At 48.4% G+C, this 15559-nt stretch overlaps 5 protein-coding genes across 5 annotated transcripts; 2 read left to right on the forward strand and 3 right to left on the reverse strand.

Annotated features, from left to right (window-relative positions):
- Window positions 1-1182: 1182 nt before the first annotated feature.
- On the forward strand, window positions 1183-7015 carry BP5553_05864 (Hect, E3 ligase; the record flags this gene model as incomplete). Its single annotated transcript, XM_032014487.1, has 4 exons — window positions 1183-2268; window positions 2379-6549; window positions 6614-6763; window positions 6819-7015. 4 exons carry the CDS (start codon window positions 1183-1185, stop codon window positions 7013-7015), a joined length of 5604 nt encoding a protein of 1867 aa, XP_031869168.1.
- A 632-nt stretch (window positions 7016-7647) lies between these two features.
- BP5553_05865 (uncharacterized protein) lies at window positions 7648-9348 on the forward strand (the record flags this gene model as incomplete). The annotated part of the gene is made up of 2 exons (XM_032014488.1): window positions 7648-7683; window positions 7759-9348. The coding sequence occupies 2 exons, from the start codon at window positions 7648-7650 to the stop codon at window positions 9346-9348; spliced, it is 1626 nt and encodes a 541-aa protein (XP_031869169.1).
- Window positions 9349-10259: 911 nt separating this feature from the next.
- BP5553_05866 (putative 3-methyl-2-oxobutanoate dehydrogenase (Lipoamide)) lies at window positions 10260-11757 on the reverse strand (the record flags this gene model as incomplete). The annotated part of the gene is made up of 3 exons (XM_032014489.1): window positions 10260-11033; window positions 11105-11558; window positions 11630-11757. The coding sequence occupies 3 exons, from the start codon at window positions 11755-11757 to the stop codon at window positions 10260-10262; spliced, it is 1356 nt and encodes a 451-aa protein (XP_031869170.1).
- Window positions 11758-12487: 730 nt separating this feature from the next.
- Window positions 12488-13097, reverse strand: BP5553_05867 (uncharacterized protein; the record flags this gene model as incomplete). The annotated part of the gene is made up of 2 exons (XM_032014490.1): window positions 12488-12873; window positions 12935-13097. 2 exons carry the CDS (start codon window positions 13095-13097, stop codon window positions 12488-12490), a joined length of 549 nt encoding a protein of 182 aa, XP_031869171.1.
- A 1600-nt stretch (window positions 13098-14697) lies between these two features.
- Window positions 14698-15135, reverse strand: BP5553_05868 (uncharacterized protein; the record flags this gene model as incomplete). Its single annotated transcript, XM_032014491.1, has 1 exon — window positions 14698-15135. One exon carries the CDS (start codon window positions 15133-15135, stop codon window positions 14698-14700), a length of 438 nt encoding a protein of 145 aa, XP_031869172.1.
- Between the last annotated feature and the right edge of the window lie 424 nt (window positions 15136-15559).

Raw genomic sequence — 15559 nt, forward strand, 5'->3', positions numbered from 1 at the left:
GATGAATTGCGGAGGAGCATGAGTAGGCGCAGTAGTAGCCTTAATAAGGAACTTAACAAAAGAATTCGTGCAAGAAGCAACCTTGCTTAAGAGTAGATTCCATAATCACTGGGGTGACAGTTCTTTCGAGAAGAGAGTGTCCCCTAGATAATCAGGATCTGTACCACAGTTTGGGCTTGCTTGTGGATTCAATGCGGCTTGAGTACCAGTGATGGTAATTGACTGATGTTTCACTGACTCCCGTCGGACGACGCAAGCGGCCGACGGTGGAAATACGAGGACTCCCATCGTCATTGAACCTTTTGCTGTTGGAATATGCGTTGAATAAATAGAAACAGAAAGCAATACAGGAATGCTATTGACCAATGCATAGGAAGTACTACCTGAGAATAAATACTGGCAACAACGTAACAAACAACCATCACTGATATTGATACTGATGCTGATAAGACGACCGGATCAATGGAGCCAGGACGAAGTAATTATTAATAAACACTTCTCCTCGCTTACTCCTCGGGGATCCGCGTCCGTCGTCTAATGGATTCTAAGCGCAGGCGAGCGGCGACTAGGATGCCGCCAGCGGCCAACAGGGCACGGAATATGGATGAGGTGGAGGAGCAGAGCGTGCTAGACACTAGGACGAGTATATCAAACATATCAATCCGAGCTGTCTCTTATCACATACTACAACACCGCAACTCCACCTACACCTACACCTACACCTACACCTATCATACACCTATCATACACCTATAACACCTCAACCACCACCACGACCACCACCACTCCACAACAACTAACAACACACAAAACGATAACCCCGACCACGGAAACAATCCTCCAACTTTATACATCCCCAGCCCAGCCTCAAAGCCTACTGCGACGGACAACTCGCCGCCTACGCTAATGGCGTAAACCGATGGCATCTTCGCAGCGTAGATCGGAGTCACTTTTCGATAACGACGCAGAAACAGCAAGATCCACCTCCACGGCTACTTCTATTTCTGCTTCTCGGTACACTTCCCCCATTCGTATTTATTCACCTTGTTCTTGTGTTTATCTTGCCACTCCCATCACCACTTCTTTGCATCCTCGATCCACCGCATCCTCCTCGCACGAACTCTCGATCGTGGTGACGAGGTGCCGGCTGGTGTTCGAGCCGTTCATCACAAGCATATACTCATGTCTCCCAGAATTACTAGAGCGTCCGCCAGACAAGCCGCCAGCTCATCTTCAGAGTCGCCTGGTACCTCTGTTGGAGCTCCGGCACCCGTGGCGTCGACTCGGGCACCACCACCTTCACGCAAACGCAAAGCACCACCACGAGAGTCCAGCCTAGGCCCTCAACCCGAAGCTACCAAAGCCCCCTCCTCCAGACGGACCAAACGACAGAAGGTCACAGAGCCTGACCACCCTCCGCCTCCGCCGACAGCAGCAGCCCCACCCCGTCGAAGAAACGCAAAGGGAAAAACTCCTGCGGTGATGTCGAGTCCTGGGTACGATGCTGCGTCCCTGTGTAGGCATGGCGTGGATACTGATGTGGTTATTAGTGATTCTGCCGGTCCTTCCAACGATCCACCTATTCCAACTGGTAGTGCGGCCAAAAGAAAGTCTTCGAGAACCAAGAAGGGTGGTCAAGGTTCGTCGGGCCTGGCCCTGCCGAGCCCTCTTTCCGAGACTGATACTAGAGAAGCAGATAACTCTGCCAATACGCCGGCCCCGAATCGTCGATCGAAGAAGGGAAGCGGCGGCAATAAAGATTGCGATAACACCGTGAAAAATTCGCTGGATGACAGGCCCCATCCCGCGGATGACGATGACGCTAGCGATGAGAACGACGACGAAGACATGGGGCGCAACTACGACGGTCGAGACGATGACGATGACGATCCATTCGGAGGGTTTGGAGGACCTGGGGGGCCGCCACACGGTCTGTCGAGCACACTGAGAGCATTGAGTGGCATGATGTCCGGGGTCTCCACTAGATTGCGGGACATCTTGAATAATCTGAAGCAGAAAGATGATCCATCAATGCAATTGATTGCTCTTCAAGAGCTGTCGGAGATTTTGCTGGTATCGACAGAAGACAACCTGTCCGGGCACTTCTCGCCAGACGCGTTCGTTAAGGAGCTTGTGGTCCTGATGCAACCATCAGACTTTGGGGAGGAAAATCCTGAAATGATGCTACTTGCCTGCCGCTGTCTCGCAAATTTGATGGAGGCTCTACCTGCAAGTACTGCAAATGTGGTCTATGGAGGTGCCGTTCCAGTCCTCTGCCAAAAACTTTTGGAAATACATTTCATCGATTTGGCAGAGCAAGCCCTTAGTGCAAGTTAATTATCATACCTATTTTATACGCATCTTCTAACGTGTCTTAGACTCTCGAGAAGATATCGGTCGAATATCCAGCATCTATCGTCCGTGAGGGGGGATTGACGGCTTGCCTGACATACCTTGACTTCTTTGCTACAAGCACCCAACGAACTGCCGTCACCACTGCAGCGAACTGCTGCCGAAATATCCCAGAAGACTCGTTCCCGGTTATCAAAGACGTCATGCCCATTCTTTTGAACGTTCTCGGCTCTAACGACCAAAAGGTGGTAGAGCAAGGCTCGCTCTGCGTTTCTAGAGTCGTTGAGAGCTTCAGATACCATCCCAGCAAGCTAGAAGAGCTTGTGAGTACCGATTTGCTCAAGGCAATTCTTCGCCTCCTGCTCCCAGGCACGACGAACCTAATCGGGCCCAACATCCACACACAGTTTTTGCGGGTCCTTGCCTTCACTGCGAAAGCAAGTGCTAGCTTATCAACTGAGCTCTTCAAGATGAACGTTGTGGAGACCTTGTATCAGATCTTGACAGGCGTGTCGCCACCTAGCGCTACAGATGATGTCGCCTCGAAATTGGACAGCGTCGTTATCATGCAGGCTTTGATCCATAGACCTCGGGAACAAGTAATCGAGACGCTAAATGTCATATGCGAACTACTTCCGGGGCTCCCCAGAGAATCTAATGCTACTTCCGAGGACGTATTGGAGACTGATGGTGCTATACCACCACCCAATGGGTCCTCAAACTCCCGAAAAAAGTCGGCCAACGAGAAGCGCATCGAGCTTTTGGAGGGTTGCAAGGATGAGGTGAAGCGATTCACCGTCATTCTCTTCCCTACTTTGACAGATGCTTTTTCAAGCACTGTTAATCTAAGCGTTCGCCAGAAGGTTCTAACCGCGCAGCTCAAGATGCTCTCCAACCTTGATACAGATATGTTGATGGAAGCACTCCGATCTCTTCCGTACGCTTCGTTTCTGGCTGCAATTCTCTCCCAACAAGATCATCCCAGCCTTGTCAATTATGCACTTCAAGCTGCGGAGCTACTACTTACTCGCCTAGATGAAATCTACCGCTATCAATTTTACCGTGAAGGGGTGATTGCTGAAATTGCAAAACTAGCAAGCACTGATTCCGCCCAAAATACTACTAGCGTGGAACCACGTATTGAAGCAGTTGATTCTGCTGTATCTGAAACCCCTCAGAAAATCTCTGAGAAAACTGATAACACTGGCGAAGCTGGTGCGGATGACGAAGACGACTCCTCAGACAATGAAAACGACGAGGACAACGAGAACGATGATATCCCAGATGATTTCAGCCAGTCCCCAGCAAGCTCTCGGGAGTCGACGATGTCTTTGGATGGCCCGCCACGCCATGCTATATCTGATGTCACTACGATGCAGCAACTCATAGCACAGCGGGCAAAGCGATTCCTAGAGGTTCACGACACAGAGAAGAATAGCAAGAACTTGAAGAAGAAGGCGACTAAGATATTGACAAGCCTACAAGGTCTGGCTCTCGATATAGAATCCCATTATCTGCACCAAGGCCCCGGAGATGGTGTGGAACTCTTTACAAAGCTTGCCTCTCATTTTGATGGCGATGTCTTGGAAAGCGTTACTAGCGCCGAGCTGCTCAACTCTGAAGTTGTTAGAGTACTTCTCGACGTCTTTAATAGCCCGGATGAACGCTTGAGTAATGATGCTCGATCAGCATTTCTCGAAGTTTTCATGGGTCGAGCTGTGATGAAGAATCCGAAGGCTTCAAGTGCGGAATCCTTAACCACGCCGTTCAGTATCTTGATCCATAAGCTGCAGGACCTTTTAAGCCGATCGGAGCATTTTGAAGTTGTTACAGTCCACCAAAATACTTTTGATGGCAATAGAAGCAGTGCTGCTTCGATGCTTGCCAAACAGATTCGCCTTAAACTAGTTGCTGATGACGATTCGGAGATACCACGCCCATATCGAAATATCATGGTCTCAATCCATGCCATTGCAACTTTCAAGGCGTTGGATGATTACTTGCGCCCAAGAATTAGTATGTCAGAGCGGCCACGGGGTTCCAGAAGGGACGGCCTTTCTGGAGCTTTAGCTGCGCTAGCCGCCGGTAATATCCCGAATCCTTACGCTGGCGTTCCTAATGCCCACCACCGTCTTGCAGGACGCGGTGCGGCCTCAGCAAATGCAGCAACTCCACCTGCGCCTACACCCTCCGCCTCTCGGGGCTCTCGAAAGTCAAAGTCTAAACCGGCCCCAGCTCCACCACCACCTGCGGACGGCCAAACAAACTCCACCCCATCCCAAGACAAACCTCCAGCTCGCCGATCAAGCAGACGGAACCAAGCGCAGACGGAACCACCTATACCTCCTCCTCCGCCTCAGGAAGAAGACAGCTTAGCAAGTGCACTAGAATGTGCGGATGAGAGGCAACTCACGGATGACGAGGACATGCACGATAGTGCCGCCCTAGATGCCATCATGGGGGATTTGGAAGATGATATGGAAGACGACAGCCCTGCTGACCCAACTGCGGTCAATCTAGAAGTTGCCGCTGGTGGCAAGGTAACTGCACGAAAGGATGATGGCACGCGAGTTGCTACACCTTCACAATCATCTAGCATTAACCAACGAAGCGCTTCGGCATTGCAGTCTGCTGCAGCTCAGGCAGCTTTCTCCACGCCAACCGGGTCATCCCGACCCATGTCATACGCAGCTGCTATTCAAGCTGTACCGCAAGACTGGCACATTGAATTCAGTCTCGCTGACAAGGTTATTTCGAATGAGACTACCATATACCGGGCTGTGCATAACCCATCTGGCCCTGTGGATGAGCACACTAGCCGCAGTGTTTGGTCTGCTATCCATCCGATCAAGTTCAAGCGCGTTCCTGGGCCACCACCACCTGAGCCAAGCTCTCTCACCCAAGCATCAGAGAGTAGCACTGAGACGACAGCATCTGGTATTCCTGCATCCTTAGATAAACATCCTGCAACATCATCTATTCTTCGATTATTAAATATCTTACATGCCCTCAACGCAAATTTGGACGACGTCTTGGCTGAGAATAAGGACACCCTAAAACTCAACGCAGAGCCGCTCTCACAGTTTGTCAACACGAAGCTCACTGCTAAGCTTAACCGGCAATTGGAGGAACCACTCATTGTCGCAAGCAACTGCCTTCCTAGCTGGAGCGAAGACCTAGCCCGGCTTTACCCATTTCTTTTCCCTTTCGAGACGAGGCACCTATTCCTGCAATCAACGTCATTCGGTTATGCTCGGTCAATGACTCGTTGGCAGAACGCTCAGTCTGCTGATGAATCTCGGAGAGATCGTATCCGTGATGAGCGGCCGTTCTTGGGCCGCCTTCAACGGCAAAAAGTTCGTATTTCACGTTCCAAGATTCTAGAATCTGCATTGAAGGTCATGGAACTATATGGGGCTTCCCAAAGTATCTTAGAGGTGGAGTACTTCGAGGAAGTTGGAACAGGGCTCGGACCGACACTGGAATTTTACTCCACAGTTTCGAAGGAATTCTCTAAGAAGAAGCTCAAGCTCTGGCGCGAGACCGATGCTAATGAGAATGACGAGTACGCATTCGGTGCCCGTGGCCTGTTCCCGGCACCAATGAGCGAGGAGCAAGCATCTAATGAGAATGGGAAGCGTATCCTCCATTTATTCAAGATGCTTGGAAAATTTGTCGCGAGATCCATGATCGATTCACGCATTATTGATGTTTCGTTCAACCCGACATTCTTCCGTATTGGTGATGGATCCAATCCAGTTACACCGTCCTTGGGTGCCGTCAAGACAGTCGATGCACAGTTGGCAAAGTCCCTGAAGCTCATCAAAAAGTTCGCTGTGGCCAAGAAAGCTATTGATGAAAATCCAAATTTGACCCCCGCTCAGAAAGTTGCCGAGGCAGAAGCACTGCTGGTCGATGGTGTTCGGATTGATGATTTGGGTCTGGACTTTACTCTTCCGGGCTACTCTACTGTTGAATTGTTGCCCAATGGCGCTACCATATCAGTCACTATCGACAACGTCGAACTGTACTTGGAGAAGGTCATCGACATGACACTTGGCAGTGGCGTCCAGAGACAAGTGGACGCATTTAGGGCAGGGTTTACCCAGGTCTTCCCCTATTCCGCCCTGAGCGCTTTCACTCCCGACGAGCTCGTAATGCTCTTTGGCAGAATCGAGGAAGACTGGTCGCTAGAAAGTAAGTTGAATTTGCTCCAATACCCTGTGTTCACGTGTATTATTTTACTAACCATAATCAACAGCTTTGATGGACTCTATCAAAGCCGATCATGGCTTCAACATGGATAGCAAGAGTGTGAAGAATCTCCTCCAAACTATGAGTGAACTCACCCCGTCAGAGCGTCGCGATTTCCTCCAATTCACAACAGGTAGTCCCAAGCTTCCAATTGGCGGTAAGTCAAGCTCCGCAAATAAACATTTTATAATCATGCTTATCAAGCTATCCAGGTTTCAAAGCTCTTACCCCAATGTTCACGGTGGTTTGCAAACCAAGTGAAGCTCCATATATGTCGGACGACTATCTCCCAAGCGTCATGACCTGTGTGAACTATCTTAAATTGCCTGATTACTCCAGTCTGGACGTTATGCGGGGTCGTATGAATATTGCAATTAGGGAAGGCCAGGGAGCTTTCCATTTGTCTTGAGCATATCAAAAGTTCAGCAGTCAAATCCGTGACAGGCACGGATGGAAAGAGAGTCCAATATCTGGCCTGATTTCACTCAAAATGGCCCACTGCTTTCTCGCCATTTTATGTATCGACAAGTTTTCTCTACATGGTTCTTTTTCCCCAAAGATTTGGGCTGGATGGTTGAGTCAAATTGCATGGAAGGTCGTTCAGGCGCATTATCAGTGGAGGGGTGAACATGGACCAACCTAAGGATTGAGCTTTGGCTGCACATTATAGATAACTAGTCCACTTCCAAATATATGCATATGGATATAATTAAGTCCATCTTTTATTATACTTGTGATTCCTTGAAATTAGCCTTATAAGGCCTCTTTTAGATTATCCCCTATAAATACAAATAAATGTGCCCTTGTAACCCCGCATCACGTGCATGTCCTGGTCCCTGAATCCGAGCTTGGAGGTGGGGCGCGATAAGGGCTGCAAACAATCGATACAAACGCGTTTCTACGAAGATCGAAACAAACTTTGTACGCGCAAACACCACGACTCCTCCTCAGGGCACCATGCACATACTCAATGAAATGCTGCAACTCCAGAGATGACAAATATTTAGCTTTCTTGCTCTGCGCTGAAGCTCTCTTGTCGGAATGGCAGCAACCGAAGCCATTCAAGCCCAATTGCTGGTATTTTCAATCAATATACCCCTCCACCGCCTTCCCCTACACTCAGAATATGCAGCTGACACTTCCCTCTTCTAGGACGAATATTCCAAGACGATCGATCCGGCGACATTGCTCGCAATTATATCTGACTATGACATTTGCGACACGGCGCAATTGAGCGCTGCCCGACAAACCCTGGATATCTTGAAAGCAACCGTTCCGGATGAAGAAGCGACTGGGTTTGACGCCAGCGGCGCAAGTGGACCTAGTGGCCTGATTGATGTCGGCGAAGAGGGAGGAGAAGACGGGAGTCAAAGCGGGAGTGGAAAAAGCTTGCCTGGGTGGATGAGCCAAACGGATACTACATCTATCAGCCAGCGCATGTCATCGCTAGACCTTGAAGGCTTGGATTTCTCCAGCGACGGCGCACCCACTGGTATCAACGAATCTGGAGATAGGTCTTATACATCTGAACTGGATAGTTTGGATGATGGCGGCAAAGAAGCTGGCCTAAGAGCGATTTTCCCTATTCTAAAGCCGTTTGATATCCAATGGACATTGAAGAAATGTCGGGGCGACCCGAGCCTGGCTATTGATGAGCTTATGACACAATCGTTCCTGGAGGAGAATGGCGGGAGACAAAAGGGAATTGACGCTTTCTCTGAAAGTGACATCCCGTCTCGGCCTCGCAAGCATAAGGCCAAGAAGAAGCGTGAGAGGCCGGTTATTGAAGGTGCCGGAGGCCCTGAGGCGGAGCCACCTCCCCAGAGTAAATGGGAAACAGGAACGCGGGATATCGATTTCATTGTCTCGAAATTGGACATGCCGAAGCAGCAAGTTGCGTCGTTATATCATAAGAATGGCGCCTCGGTCGCCTCAACTCTCTCCGCTATTATTCAGGCTCATAATTCAATGAACGTTGAATCAGATGATGCTACCGCTGATCTCAGCGCTTTCGAAATTCAACAAGATTTCCCCTCCATCTCAATTTCCGACCTTGCGGCCATAGTCCTGCTTACCCACCATTCTCTAGACAATGCCCGGGCCGTGGCAAAAGCCCTGACATATACCCCCTACTCCAACAACAAAAGCCCAATTCAAATCCAATTCCGCCACACCCCCATAAACGTGGAGTCCGAACCGCCTCCGCCCGTCGAGTCGCCTCCTCAGCTTGGATTCCACTACGAATCTCCCGGTGCCGCAGCAGCGAGAGCAAATTCATACGTCACAGCCAGCAACAGCGCACGCCGCCAAGCAGAATTCTATGCTCGAAAAGGAAAATCCGATCCCCTCATGGGCGGCGCAGCAGCTCATTACTCTTCTGAGGCTCGTTCCTATTCTACGCTTGCAAACAAGGCTGCAAGCGTAGCGGCTGATGCGCTTGTTGCGGCGCAGAGCTCGCGGACGGAGTTGGATTTGCATGGTGTTGTTGTCAAGGATGCAGTGAGGATTAGTAGGGAGAAAGTTACGGCTTGGTGGCATGGACTTCGGAATGGAAGCGCTGGTGGTCCTGGTGTGGGCGGTGGGTATAGGATTGTCACAGGGCTGGGACGACATAGTGAGGGTGGAAAGGGGAAATTGGGTCCTGCTGTGGGGAAGATGTTGATTAGGGAGGGGTGGAGAGTTGAGGTTGGAAGTGGAGTTTTGGTAGTTAGGGGGGTGCAGCCTACGACCAAGAAGAAGTGAGGGATTTGATACGGCTATCATGGGATGACAATATTGATGATGGGATTTTGTACAAAGGGGTGTTTGTTGGACTATCATACTCAGACCAGGTGCACGTTTGGGCGTATATTGGCGGTGGTGTTGATGGAGTACTATATGGTATGGTCAGATGTACTTGTTGGTGTTATGTGGAGTTTAGGAATAGGCTATGCAGCTATCTATATCTACCTAGGTAAGTAGCGGGGTATATGTGTACCTAGATGTAGATCACGCTATGAATAGAAATCCGATGTTGAAAATTGCCTTTTTAGAAACTAGAGACTTGAATTTAACTTCATCCGTCTTTCTCTCCCACCACCTCACATGCTCAACCCCTTAACTTCAAAAAGGGAAACTTAATTGCACTATCCACCCCTTGCCCGCACACTTATTACAGCTTGGCTTGCCAACCACGAAAAGATCCTCGCCTCCGGTGCGCTGGGGACAGTTATTGCCCGAGATGTTTTTGTTCATGGCTGAGGTGCAACGCTCCCATCTGAAATCGTCGATGTGTTTGCACTGGCGGTACCGGAGTAGGCGGCGTGTACACATGGTTTTGGATGACTGTTTTGAGGATGGTGGAAATATGGTGTGGTGGTATGGCGTTTGAGGGGATGAATCTGGAGGTTGAATTTGGATCGTAGAGTAGTCAGTGGATAAAGGAGAAGAGGAAGAGAAACTTGAAGACTGCGGAAAAGATTGAAGATATTAAAGGCATGGTTGCACAGCAGAAGAGGGAGGAGTGAATATAATAGGATTACAGCAGGAAAGCAATTTGTTTGTGCAACAAGCAATTAGCATTCACATATGAAAACACAAACACGGGAGCGGACAAAACAAACAAAGATTACCTCAAAGAATTGCTTCTCTATTGTCTATTCCTTTATCCTAATTCACTTATTCAAGCTTTCCCTCCCACCTTCAAACTCCGTAATATCATACTCTTGCGGATACTTGTGCAGAACTTCCTTCAACTCATTCATCTGCGCCCTGAGCTCGGGCGTTAACTCTTCATAAACGTCCTCAAACATGGTTCTCAAACTTGGTTTCTTCTCTTTCTCGGCCTCAGAAAAGGCCTTTAGCACCTCACCTCGGATCCTACTCCGAGCCTTGGCCTCTTTCTCGTCATCCCATGCTCCCTTCTTCTCAAGATATTTTCGAAGGCGTGTTATAGGGTTATCTCTTCGTTTCCAGTCCTCAACTTCAACCCTCGCACGGTAGGCGAACGAGTCATCGCTCGTGCTGTGGTGGGATATGCGGTAGGACATGGCTTCAATTAGGACGGGTCGACCTCCATCCGTCAATGCTAGCTCACGTGCTTTTTTGGTTACTTCCCGGACGGCCCATATATCGTTGCCGTCTACTCGGATTGTATCGATGCCGTACCCAATCCCTCGACTGGCAATTCCATCCCCGCGGTATTGCTCTAGTGTTGGGGTACTGATCGCGTATCCGTTGTTCCGGCATATGAATATTACCGGGCAGGAGCGGGTAGCTGCTATGTTTAGAGCAGCGTGGAAGTCTCCCTCACTTGCGGCGCCTTCTCCAAAGTAACATGCTACTACTCGAGGTGGTGTTTCGGGATTCTGTCTCCGTTGCATTTTCAGAGCGTAGGCAGCGCCTGCTGCTTGGGGTATTTGCGTTGCGAGAGGGGACGATATAGTGTGCTAGAAATAGGCATTGGTGTCAGTATATCCTCCTTGTTTTCAGAAACGAGAGAGAATGGAGCAATACGTACAATATTCAAAGCTTTACTCCCATAATGCACAGGCATATTCCTCCCTCTCCCGGGATCATTTTTATTCGCAACGAGTTGGCTCATAAAATCCTCCAATGTAAAGCCCCTTTCCATAAACACCCCCGACTCTCTATACTGCAAGAAAATCACATCCTCCTTCTCCAATGCGCTCGCGGAGCCCACACAGGTGCCCTCCTCGCCCTGGCTCGTCATATAGAAGCTCAGACGGCCTTGTCGCTGCGCCTCGAACATTATCACATCCATGATTGAGACGGCGAGCATGTTTTCGTAGAGTTTGAGGGCGAGGGAGTCGGGGGGAGGTATTACGGAGGGGTCAATTATGTCGCCGTCGGGGCTGGTGCAGCGGTATGTACGGATTGCGGGGTGGGTTGAGGGGTGCTCGAATTTGAGGGCGCTGGTGAACTTGCTGTCAAGGGCGCCTGGGAAGCATATCCTACATATCGCCCATTAGCCAACGTCTTGTTCATGTACAAAAAATAGGAGATTTGAGAATCCAATGCTTACCCTGCCGCGCCCGCCTTTTGCGATAGAGATGAGCTCCATCTCTGTGTGTTCTTTATAGTACTTCGAGGAAGAAATACGGAGAGTGCGTTGCGATGTGCTTGCCGAGAGCAAGGTAATGATGTCTTCATGTTGAAATTCTATAGGCAATCACTGTAATTATCATTCCTGACAGGACTCATATTATCTTGGAGATGGCAGAGAGAGAAGACATTGGTGTTGTCTAGTAGTTGCTTCGTTTGTTAGCAGTTAGGCCGATGGAAGCCGCATCAGGGATGATGAGGTAAGAACCCCGCATTGACAGGGGCAGTGCTAGTTCCCGAAGCGGGCCGCGGGTCGCTTCCCTTTCCAAGTTTTCTCAATTTCCACAACGTAACTTTAAACTGAACACTGAATATCTTGTTTATAACGTCTCGAATTTACCCTCAGGATTTAACAGCTATGATCATGATGTACATTCGCATCGTCTCCCTTCGATACCAGACAATTCTCCGACAGAGTGTTCATCATTTGGCAAACGCCCATCGTTCTCTTTTCCTTGAGCCGCATCATACTCAAGTGCTATGTATCAGATAATAGTCGAAGCATCGCATTTTTCGGTGCTTTTCCAATCTTTTACGTCTGCTGAGTTGCCCAATTGCATAGAAACAGACATATTATGTCCAGACATGTGCAATCAGTGTCCCTATCCCCTTGCAGAGTTGCGAAAAGATTACGATCTCCACCGTAGATTAGTCCAGTCATCGGTTGCCTTGTTCAAGGGCTCGTTTGCGGAGGTTTCATGTGAAGCGTGTCAAAGCCCAAGTCGTTGTCGTTATCATTATCATCAACACCAGCGCCACTAAATGCATTGTCTTCTATCTAGCCACCTATCCCGCAGAGGTCTAGTGCCACGTTACCGGGACCGTTGGGGGCAGAAGTGGTTTCTGCTTGGGCGTCGAAGGGTGAGAAATTATCGCTGCTTGAGGAATCGTTGGTGTTTGAGCGGCTATCGATCGTTGGATTATCAAAAATTGAATCTCTGATGTTTGAAACACCAGCTGAGTAACTTGAGTTGAACGAGACATTGGGGCTTGAAGTGTCAAATCCCAGATGGACTTTTCGAGATGACGGGACAGCCTTAGTTGAAGATTCAGATGATATATCCGCATGGTTTGAAAATTTGGAGAGACCATCGCTAAATTCTATGGCGCTGAAGTCTGACTCGGGTATATATTCCATGGAGCCAGAATTTGAGCAATTCGAGGCTAGGTGAGTACTCGAGTATATGTCAGACATGCATATCCTAAAAAATATGACGATGCTCACAGCCACTAAAACCTTCCTGTATCTTTCCGATGTACTTCTCTGGGTTGTCGATCGTGGCAGCTACAGATCGGCACTGGTTGGAGGGATATGGAACTTCCCCGCTATGGCTAGAAGGCTTGCGCTGAGCATGAGAATGGCTCACCCCTGACCGTGTCGGAGCCATAATATCCTCCACGTTCTTACGAAGGCTTGAAAATTGTCTATTGTAAAATTTGTATTTTCTAGTGGAGATATATTGCTCCAGCATTGTGGAAGGCCTCACTCATATGCAGTGAAGATTGCCCCACCGACTCCCCCGAAAGGATAGACGGTAGTCCTGAATCATACATTTTTTGCCAGCGGTCTCGACAAAAGCGATAGTGGTATGCACCAGGCCTAATTGCAACAAGAAGCGGTCTGGAAATCAACTTTGGCCGAACGAAGGCCACGAAAAACTGCCCCTTATCGGTCTCCCCTTTGGAGCAGCCATGTATGTCTCTAGTAACTTAGCATGTGTGCATCGGGGATTTCGGCCTAGGGTCGTGCACATAGTATCAAGAATCGGAGTGTTTGTATTGCTACCACTTGTCGAAAGCAGTTGAACCGCCTCGCCGTCAACCTTCTTTTTTTGGGTGGGCGGTCGTACCTGAGGCTGAGCAAAATCAACATCAGCAGGAATCTCGACATTTCGCCCTGCTTTGAAAAATCAAATGTACACATTCATACATCGCGCAGCGGAAATAACGTCGATAAATACGTTGGAACATTGCATCATACAATACATTCCGGATCAAACCAGTGCTCTTCACAGAAGCATGCAGTGGATGTTGTGTAACTTCCCAGCACTAGCCACGTACTTCCACTTGCCTTTAGGCATTTAGCAAATGGCACCACCAGGTGACTACGAGGGAGTGGGCAAGTCATTCATTTGGCTCAACAGACCTCATCTGACGCGTTTAGATATGAATAACTCTGCAAACCTAGAGTTTTACTCTCAAATACTCCTCTTCAAGCGCCGCGTCTCTGAGGAAGATCTGTCGTTTGCAAATCGCACCAGTCCAGAGCAAAAACATTTAAAAGATTTGATAATAATGAGTTTCTAATTAGGAATACTATAATTAAGCTCAGCTAGTTCTATTTTGCGACCAAATAAAGTAACTAAGTACTAGATAGTAGCTTGCCCGCTCTTCGCTAGGTACTCTTTAAGCTAGGAGAAGATCATAGTACAGAATACAGCCACAAAGCTCCAGCGACTCGAACAACCTTAATTCAGGTCGGATGTAGAGGATGTAGTAGTAGGAAGCAACGCCTATACAAAATACAGTAGCAGGCACTAGCAGGCACTAGCAAGACACACAGACCGAATACAGGGAGACGTAAGAATACATATCTGGGAATAGCTTCATTTTGCGACCAGATAGAATAGATATAATTGTAGTTTGGGTAATGTCCGTTCGTGCCTGAAAAATCAGCGTTGCACCAAATCCTTCTAAAAATACGCCAAAAGGCCTACCTAAGACAGGCCTTATTCCCCAGCTAGCACGCAATCAATTCAATACTCAATCGAATCAATCCCACTGACCCAAAACCTCAACATAACTCATAATACACAGAACAGACTTGTGACTCCCCTATCACATACCCTTCAGAAGTCCCCATCCTTCCACAGTCCACATCAGGCCGTTACAGCCAACCCCCTCCCCTTTCCCCCCAAACCACAAATCGCATCGCACTCCACTGGCCATTGACCGTCCGTTCCTTTGCCCTCCACACGCGCCCGAATGCTATACCCCTTCAACAGCGAACTCCACCTTTGACGATGTTGGCGAATAGGAATTGCCGTAGGCTTTCGTTTTATTGGACGAAACGGTCGGTCCTTCGAGCTTTGAATCTCCCTGGTCGGTTTGCATGACGATCTCCGTAGTCTTAAGGATACCATTATTCGAAGCCGGAATATCAGCAGCGCGATTATCGTTTGCGGAGAAAGCGGAGAAGATTCCAGTACCCTGTCGTTTATCTCCAACAATATTAAGCTCTACATCCTGCCCACCACCATGGCTAATATTGTAAGCCGTACCGCTTTGTGGGGGTTTCAGAACATCTCTGAGCTGGTTAAGCATATCGAATTCAACCTTGAGTTTAATACTATAGGCCATCCCTTTAAAGCTACCCCAGACACCATAGAGGCCAAGAAACTCGAGGAAAAGGACAGTAATATCCATCGCGACGATGAAAATATTAGCAAGAATAAGGGCTTTCATTACTCTTTGAGACTTCCCTCTCCAAAGTAGTTCAGTATTCTTGAGTAGTTTCCGTGTCTCGATTATATATATAACAGAAATAATAGTTTCCTGGAGAGTAAATATCGATACGCCAATTCTATCTATGATAGTAAAGGGTAGATATGTACCTATATTTCCACTTGCAACTCCCTATAGAAGTTAATAATATATCGGTAGTAGTTAAAGATAACAAGAGCTTTACCAAAAATGAGAGAACAAGTTCAGTAGTATGTATGATAGTACTATTGATAATAATCATAGCCAAGACGAGTTTTAGTTTTCGGGAATTGCGAAGTATAAGATGAAGCCGAGACCATACAACCAACGATTGGCCAGTAACCATAAGCGTCCCTCCGATAGCAAT

Source organism: Venustampulla echinocandica, assembly GCF_003357145.1.
Source record: "Venustampulla echinocandica strain BP 5553 chromosome Unknown scaffold_3, whole genome shotgun sequence".
Taxonomy (NCBI): Eukaryota; Fungi; Ascomycota; class Leotiomycetes; order Helotiales; family Pleuroascaceae; genus Venustampulla; species Venustampulla echinocandica.